Below are 9,339 nucleotides of genomic sequence, written 5' to 3' on the forward strand. Positions count from 1 at the left end.
CATGGATGTGAGAGAGAAACATCGACCGATTGCCTCCTGTACGCACCTGACCAGAGGTGGGAAATGGACCTGCAACCCAGGTATGTGTCCTCAACCAGGAATCAAACCTACAACCCTTCAGTGCATGTGCCAATGCTCCAACCACTGAGCAACATCAGCCAGGGCTAACATGACTTCTTTTAAGTTGTTTTTCAGATTTAAAGCCAAGCCACAAACCCTAGAGACAAACTCAATACCTGGTTGGGAAAGTTCCTTCCTGCATCCCATAATAAGTCTTGCACAATCCCAGAATGTCTTGCTTTACTGACTTCAGTGGGACCCCAGCATTCCTACAAAGGAAAAAGCCAGCCAACCTACACTTTGGTTGGTTAACCCCTGCAACTTCCGACACCCCACATTTGGTGTGCAGAACCTGGGACCCTATCTCAGTGTTCTTACCTTCTGCAGAGCCTCAGTAAATCTGCCTTTGCTTTTATCAGTGTTCCTGCTCTAAATTCTTTTATATCAGGAAATAAGAACATAAACTCCTTGATAACAAAACCACAAGAAACTTGCATTTCTTATTTATAACAGCTACAAAAGTATCCCAAGTATCCTCACAAGATTCCTATGAGGTAGAACTATTACCCCCATTTCACAGATGGGAAAACTCGGACACAGAGAGGTTAACTCACTTGCCCAAAGACGCAGAGCCAAGAACAAGGATTCAAACCCAGGTGTGTATCTCTCTGTTCCCAACATGGTTCCCAAATATGTTTGTGGAATAAATAACTGAACACACAAACTCACAAAGGGCTCTAAAAGTTCTTTGCTCTGCCCAGTGTGGCTCAGTTGGTTGAGTGTCATCCCATGCACCAAAAGGTCGCTGGTTCAGTTCCTGGTCAGAGCACATACCCTGGTTGCAGGCTCAATCTCTAGGAGGCAGCCCATCCATGTTTCTCTCTCTCTTTCTCCCTATCCCTTGTTCTCTCTCTAAAATCAATAAAAACATATATTTTTTTTTAATATATTTTATTGATTTTTTACAGAGAGGAAGAGAGATAGAGAGTTAGAAACATCAATGAGAGAGAAACATCGATCAGCTGCCTCCTGCACATCTCCCACTGGGGATGTGCCCGCAACCCAGGTACATGCCCTTGACCGGAATCGAACCTGGGACCTCTCAGTCCGCAGGCTGACGCTCTATCCACTGAGCCAAACCGGTTTCGGCTAAAAACATATTTGAAAAAAGAAAAAGAACTTCTCTGTCTTAGGGGCATGGCCTGTAAATTGGAGAGAGTCATGCTCACTCTGTTCTTTCCATAGAGGGGAGGCTGAGAAACAACTTCTGGGTCAAAGGTACAAACATTGCCAAGCATCAGGACTCCTAGCCATTCCTGGTGTCATGATCCCTGCATTCACTAAGTGATTGAGAGAGGGTGTTCTTAGAGCTGAGCAAAAAAAGACATTAGCCTGAGCATCCAGCCTGGGAGGAATGGGAGGTTCAGACACCAGAGCACATCCTGGGGACCACAGGGGCAGTCCACTCCCACATCCTCTCATGAGCACCACTTGATTTTCATGGGGAGCCACTGACCCTTCCCACTGGTGAACCTGAGCAGATACTCACCTAGTGGCTGGATAGTAGGGGGTGCATTGACACTCTGGCCTGTTGGATCAGGGACTGCTCCTTGACCATCCAACAACGACTGGACAGCCAGGACGGTCTGATTGTCCATTCCTGAAAGAATAAATGCAACCTCTTTGGAAGGTGGGCCCAGGATCCTGCTCTGACATCACCTTTACAAGCCAGACCCACTGCAAGGACAGCTGATTGTGCCCTGGTATACATGCTCTCCCACTTCCACTGCAATAGAACCCAAGACTTTGGCCAAAAAAACATGGTTCCTGAATAAAGATTACACTTCCCAGCCACTCCTGCAGCCAAGGAATGTTTCAGTTCTGGCCAATGGGATGCATATGGCAGTTTCTGGGAAAATTTCTTAAAAGCTGCCTGGTATTCGACCCCCTTATTTGTCCTACCCTCCATCTGCTTCCTAAAATAAGAATCCCAGATCAGGAGGACAAAGGCCATGCCCCAGGGCAAGGCAAAAAAGTGGAAAAATCCTGGGCCTCTGAGAATCTTGCAGAACACAGTCACCCTTATAGCTCAGGACTGCCTTCCTCCTAACTCCCATATGAGAGAAATGAACTTCTAGCCTATTTAAGCCACTGATAGGTTGAGCTGCTCTCTTAATCATGGCTGAATCTAATCCTAAGTAATACAGCTCCTCTGAAAATCACCAAGTCTTCCCCATTCACACCCCACAAACCCCACAAATCTGTTTGCACTTGGGTATCCTTGCTTCCCCTGTTTTCCAATGCATGCTTGTCTTTTTTTGTTCCTCAGTAAATAGCATAATCTTAATTTGTAGTCAGGGGACTCTTGAGAAGCAGACTCTCTCCATGTTTTCCAGTTAGTTGTCACTGCTGAGGTTCACAGTAGTAAACTTGTCCAGCCATGTCACTAGCTGGAGGACAGGCCTCGTCACACCTACAGTGCTTCCTCCCGAATAACCCAGAGGGTGCCTCCTTCTCTCTGTCCCCACAGCCAATGCTCTGTCCCCAACTTCTCAGCTCTTACCTGGACACCTGCCCGAGTTTCTAACTGCAATGCCAATTATAACCATTAGCTCCCACAGCCAAAGTGAATCCACACTTTCCCCTGTTACCATGCAGGCCGTGTCCCTCCTGAGGCCAGCCCTTATATCCATCCCCTCCTGCTCCCTCAGAAACCACTCGCTACCAACAAGCCCCTCTCCTTCCCATGAGCCAGGACACAGGTCTCTCTAGAATGCCCCTCCTCGAACCCATGTTCCCATCTCTCCTCTTTTCTTCAACATCAAGCATCTGACGAGAGCCGTCTAACATCCTCCACCTCCCAATCCTCCTTCACCCACGATCCCCCCAATACCACCGAAGACCATCTGGCGGCATCAGACATTTCCTCCTGAAGAACTCCCTTCTTTGGCTTCAGGACATCACCTTCCTGGGTCTTCTCCCACCTTTCTGTTCTGTTCGCTCCTACCCAGCCTCCTTTACTCTTTGCTTCTCCCGCCTGTCCCCTAAATGTTTCTATTTTGAAAGGCTCCTTCTGTCTGGACTCTCCTTCCCCTCTTATACTCCCCCTGGGCAGCCTCACTCACCCCCAGACTCCTTCTCCCTAATATCACAGTTCATGCTTCCCTGAATGAGCTTCAGTAAATCTTCTACGGCTTTATGCAAAATTGTATGTTAGCATTTGTGTCAAATCCGTACATGAACATTCATAGCAGCTTTATTTATAACAGTAAAAAAACTGGAACAAACTCAAATGTCCTTCAACAAGTGAATGTTTAAACCGTGATATATCCAGGCTCGCTCTCCCTTCCCCTCTCCCCTCTTTCCACACAGGCATGCGTCTCCTAAACCCTAAGGGTCCCCAGGTGACTTGCAACCAGGGCAGCAATGGGCAGCGGCAGCTCTCCGGGGCTAACCCCTTGAACCTGTCTCCAGGCCCCCCTTTTCTCTGACTCTCCAGTGAGCTGACAGCAGCCCCGCCTTGGCTCACTTCTTTCCCATATTTCTAGAGAACCAAAGCAGCCCCACCTGGTCTCTCTCCTGCTTCTTCTATCCTAAGCCCTTCCTTGTTTCACTGCCCCAGCTTTAAAAAAAAAAAAAAAAAAAAAAAAAAGACTCAAAACAAACAAACAAAAACAGCCCAGCTGGTGTGGCTCAGTGGCTGAGTATCAACCTATGAACCAGGAAGTTACATTTCAATTCCCAGTCAGGGTACGTGCTGGTTTGCGTGCAGGAGGCAGCTGATCAATGATTCTCCTCATCACTGATGTTTCTATCTCTCCCTCTTTCTTCCTCTCTGAAATCAATAAAAATATATTGGGAGGAAAATAAACACCAAAAACTGTGGTATATCCAGCAATAAAAGGGAACAAAACTTTTGATATACACAACAGTATACAAATCTCCATGGAATTATGATAAATGAAAAAAGGCCAATCTCAAAGACTATATACTGTGTGATTTCATTTCATGACATTCTTGAAATGAAAACACTTTCAAAATGGAGAACAGACTAGTGGTTGCTGGGCATCAGGGACAGGGGGAGGGGGAAGGAGGTGGGTGTGGCTATAAAAGGGCAACATCTTGTAGTGATGGAATTGTTCTGTGTGTTGTTGACTGGTTGTATATGATAGGATAGTTTTGCAAGATATTACATTGGGGGAAAACTAGGTAAAGTGTACATGGGCTCTCTCTGTATTATTTCTTTTTTCCTTTTTTTTTGGTTAATCTCCACCAGAGGATATTTTTTTCCCATCGATTTTTAGAGAGAGTAGAAAGGAGGGGGAGAGAAAGAGAGAGAAACAGCAACATGAGAGAAACACATTGATTGGTTGCCTCCTGCATGTGCCCCAACTAGGGCCAGGGATCGAGCCTGCAAGCGAGGAGTGTGCCCTTGACTGGAATTGAACCCGAGACCCTTCAATCCTCGGGCCAATGCTCTAACCACTGAGCCAAACCAATCTCTGTATTATTTCTCTTTTTTTTAAAATATATTTTATTGATTTTTAACAGAGAGAAAGGGAGAGAGATAGAAAGTTAGAAACATCAATGAGAGAGAAACATCAATCAGCTGCCTCCTGCACATCTCCCACTGGGGATATGCCCGCAACCCAGGTACATGCCCTTGACCGGAATCGAACCTGGGACCCTTCAGTCCGCAGGCCGACGCTCTATCCACTGAGCCAAACCAGTTTCAGCTCTGTATTATTTCTTACAACTGCATGTGAATCTTCAGAAAAAAATTATTTCAAAATAGCTCTGGTCATTTTGCTCAGTGGTTAGAGCATTGGCCCAAAGACCGAAGGGTCGCAGGTTCGATTCCCAGTCAAGGGCATGCACCAGTGTTGCAGTTATCCATCCTGTGCCAGGGTCCAACCCCAGCAGGTCCAGGGGTCCCCAAAAGCGTAGACGGAGTCGGCAAAGAAGGAAGGACACGGAGACAGCGTTCAGTTGATCAGCAGCCTAGCCAGGATCTCTAGCCAGGATCTCCAGCCAAGTTCTGGTCTGGATCTCCAGCGAAGTTCTGGCTAGGATCTCCAGCCAGGTTCTGTGTCCATGTTCTCTTGCTAGGTTCTCCAGGTTCTCCAGCCAGGTTCTGTAGCCAAGTTCCCTTGCTAGGTTCTCCAGCCAGGTTCTGTCCAGGTTCTCCAGCCAGGTTCAGTTGCCAAGTTCTAGTCAGGTTCTCTTGCCAATTTCTGTAGTCAGGTTCAGTCCAGGATCTTTTGCCATGTTCTCTCCAGCGAAGTTCTTCTGTCTCTAGTTCTGTGTAGGTTCTGTCTTCTTAGTTCTGTGTTCTAAGCTCTGTATTCTAAGTTCTGACTCTTGCTGTCTTGTTACATCTGTATTTATACCAGTTGATTCAATCCTATCAATCTCTATTACAAAGGTTAGGGCGTTTCTTATCTCCATTCCAGGGAGTAAAGATTATGTAGCTTAAGCATGATTGTTCGTAGTTAAAGTGATTAATTACCCGCCTGGCACTTAGTTGAGGGGTTTTATTCCCTCCCTAACTTCAGGGGAAAATCCCTACCTGGGGAAACAACCTTTCTCAGAGACCTTGGTTAAAACACATAGTGCCAAGAAGGTGAGCAAACATATTAAGAACAGTATGCCATATATGCCAGGTCCTTTGAAACAGCAAGGATGGACCGGCTCCCGGCAATCCTGGTCCGTCAGGGCGCATGCGGGAGGCAACCAATCGATGTGTCTCTCTCACAACGGTGTTTCTCTCTCTATCCCCCATCCCTTCCTCCCTTCCACTCTCTCTAAAAATCAATAAAAAAAAATATCCTCAGGTAAGGATTAACAACAACAAGTAATAATAATAAAATCTTTTTTCAAAAAGTGGTGCCTATCTAAACTAAACTCAAACTTCTCTGGCCAGGGAGAGGCAGTTGGTTAGAGTCATCCTGTTAAGTTAAGGTTGCAGGCTCAATCCCTGATCAAGGCACATACAATAATCAAGCAATGAATGCATAAATAAATGGAAATACAAATCGATGTTTCTCTTGCTCATTCCTCTCTCTCTAAAATCTATGATAAAAAAAAGGGTAATATGCTAATTAGATCGATGTCCTTCCTTCCGGACAAAGCCACAGCGGGTGGGGGGGCCGCAGTAGAGGCCCCTGGCAGGGGCAGGGGCCGGGGCCAAGGCCCTCCACGAATTTCATGCATCAGGCCTCTAGTCAATAAATAAAAATAAACTGAACTCGAACTAAATGTCATCACCACCCCCCAGTTTGTTCCTCTTCCAGTAATTTTCATCAAGAACAGGGTACCACTGTCCACCCAGCCGCTGCCTCCGGGGCGCCCCTTGATTTTCCCCTCGGCCTGTCTCCTCCCCCTTCCCCCATTTCTATTCCTTCAGCAAATCTAGCCTACTCTGCCTCCTAAATATCATTCACATTCACTTTCTCTCCAACCCCACAGCAGTCCCTTGGGCCCACACCACCATCAGTTCTCAGCAGGACAACCGCAGTCATTTCATTCACCTTCCTGCTGCTATTCTGGCCCCCTCCAGTCTGTTCTCAGAGCAGCCGGGGTGAACTTTATAAAACATGTATCACATTGTGCGCTCCCCTGCTGAAAATCCTTTCTTAGCTCCACTCTGAATCCAAGATAAAGTTCACAAGCCTCATCTCTAGCTGCTCACCCATGTGAACTTCTGTGAATCCCTAAAAGACCTCTCTCGCCTCGGAGCTTAGCAAATACAGTTCCCCTGCCCAGGTCATCTCTAGATGCCCACAGTTCTGCTGCTCTCCCCCTAGCCCAGCACGCATCACACTGTCCTAAGAACTGATTTTTTCTTTAATTTATTCACCACTCAATACATGAACACATTCTTGCAGTAAAAATTCAAACACTGATAAGTCCCATGGAACCTAAGCGAAAGCAGGCCTCACCCCATCCTATTCCCCCCCACCCTGCCTCCCCAGAGAGAACCACCACTGACCCTGGCCCTCCACATCCATCACCATCACAGCAGTGATGCCAGCTGAGGTTACTTTCCTTTACTGTTTGTCTTTTTTGTATGGTAATCCTATAATTGCTCCTTGTATCTTTTCTATCTGTTCTCCACTGGACTATGGGACAGGGACTGTCTGGTTCAATGAGTAGATGGGGGGGGGGGGTTACACCCCATATCATGGTGAGAACTCCAATCCTCCAAGAAGTGAAGGCACATGGCTGAGATCTCCGGGGGAGTTGCAGCACTCAAAGCCTCAGCCACATACCATTAGTCCGGCCTTCCTTCAGTCTGCACCCTAATTATGTGTGTACTCATCCTATCACACCCTCCAAGAACACTTGTGGGTCTGCACCCCCCCCCGCCCCCCAACATCAACCCTATGATGGGACCCTGAAGTCGCTGAGGCTTCCTCCACGATTGCCAGTGGGCTCTGAGCGTTGCTGTCCCCAAAGCCCACAGTTCCCTGTGCCCGAGGCCCACTCCCACGTTAGGATCTTGCAGAGAACGAGACCACCAGTGGGTGCCCAGTGTCTGCTGGTGTGGGCCTGGGACACCACGTCCCAGCCAAGCACAACCCTGGCACCCATCCTTTCTTGGTCTTCATTTGTAAAACCCTGCATCCCGAGACGGTGCATAAAATAGGCGCCTGGTGTGTGCTGGCTTTGTGAGCACCAAGTCCTGGCCTTGCACGCAGGAGGCCGCTGTCCTTTCCTGGTCTGAACTGAGACCATGTCACAGCACCAGGCTCAATACTAGTTCGTGGTCAAACGCCTGGCTTGGCGGCTCCGGCCCCATAAAAGCTCCCACACCACGGACCGCAGGAGGCTGCCGCCCTCGCCCGCGGATCCAGGCCCGGACGGCCCCACCCTCCCGGCTGTTCCCTCCGGGAGCCCTCCCGCGGCCGCGGCAGCAGGTGCCGTTCCGGCCCGAGGCCCCCTCCCCGCCGGGCCAGCCTTCCCCGGCTGTTCCGGCCCCAGCGCTCCCTCCCAGGGCGCTCTCTGCCCGGCTGTTCCGGTCCCGAGGCCCGCCCGCCCGCCACGGAGCCTCCTCTCCGCCGCCGTTCCGGGTCGGGGCTCCCACCCAGGCCCCGGCTCCCGCGGCTGTTCCCGCCCGCGCCCCTCCCCCCGGCTGTTCCGGCCCCGGCGCCCTCCGCCCCGCGGCCGCCGCGCGCCCTGGGCCCCGCGCTGCGAGGGCGCGGCGGGAGGGGGCGCACCGCGGAACAGCCGCTTCCCACGCCGCCGCCGCCGCCGCCGCCGCTCACCCTCCAGGGCCTCGAAGATCGTCTGCGCCATCTTGGAGCCGCCGCCGCCACGGGAACCCAAGCGGGGCCACGCGAGCATTGTGGGAGCCGCGGCGGCGGCGGCGGCGGCGGCGGCGAGGTCGGGGCCGCCAGGGGGCGCCCGGGAGCCGCCGCCGAACCCCCAGTCCTGGAACCTGGCCATGGCCCGCGGGAACCCCAGCCTCCGGGGCGCCCCAGCTCCGCCTGGATGATCCAGTCACCGGCGCATGGGGACCCCCATCCCCGCCTTATTTGAATCCCCCAACTTTGCACACCGTCCCATCGCCGCCACACTGGACCTGACTCCAACTCTGTCGCACACACGTCTCCACGGCACGTGGCATGTGAGACCCCCCCATTCCGCCACACGGACCTTATTCCCACTGCACACGGTATCCCCCACTGTTGCACCCCCTTCCCACCTCGGGCCACCCAGTTCTGTCACGGGGACCTCCGATGAACACAGGACCCCTCCCCAATGTGCGACAGAGCCCGTCCCTCGTCCTAGACCAGTGGTTCTCAACCTTCCTAATGCCGGACCCTTTAATACAGTTCCTCATGTTGTGGTGACCCCCAACCATAAAATTATTTTCGTTGCTACTTCATAACTGTAATTCTGCTACTGTTATGAATCGTAATGTAAATATCTGATATGCAGGATGTATTTTCATTATTACAGGTTGAACATAATTAAAGCATAGTGATGAATCACAAAGACAATATGTAATTATATATGTGTTTTCCGATGGTCTTAGGCGACCCACAGGTTGAGAACCGCTGTCCTAGACTCCCATCCCCTCCCACAGGGAGCCCTGTCCGCCCAGTGGAAGCCACTGTGGCTCCCATCTCAGCCCCTTTAACCCCTCGTCATCTCAAGAGGTTCACCAGCGGCTATTGCCTAACCCGCTCCCCATCCACACCTTTTAGCATCTCCACTTCCTCTTCACACAGACCTCCCTCCATCCCTGCCTCTCAGGGACCCCATTTCTGTCAC

At 50.5% G+C, this 9,339-nt stretch overlaps 1 protein-coding gene across 1 annotated transcript in view; it reads right to left on the bottom strand.

Moving 5' to 3' along the window:
* The window catches only part of ZNF341 (zinc finger protein 341), a 52,961-nt gene extending 44,421 nt beyond the window's left edge, over nt 1-8,540 (bottom strand). Inside the window, exons 1-2 of the mRNA XM_036323136.1 lie at nt 8,328-8,540; nt 1,610-1,720 (exon numbers count right to left, since the gene is read on the bottom strand). Of these exons, the coding sequence (XP_036179029.1) occupies nt 1,610-1,720; nt 8,328-8,508 (292 nt within the window). The 5' untranslated portion in view covers nt 8,509-8,540. The remainder of the gene's footprint in view (nt 1-1,609; nt 1,721-8,327) is intronic.
* Nucleotides 8,541-9,339: the final 799 nt, after the last annotated feature.

Source organism: Myotis myotis, unplaced genomic scaffold (assembly GCF_014108235.1).
Source record: "Myotis myotis isolate mMyoMyo1 unplaced genomic scaffold, mMyoMyo1.p scaffold_m19_p_9, whole genome shotgun sequence".
NCBI lineage: Eukaryota > Metazoa > Chordata > Mammalia > Chiroptera > Vespertilionidae > Myotis > Myotis myotis.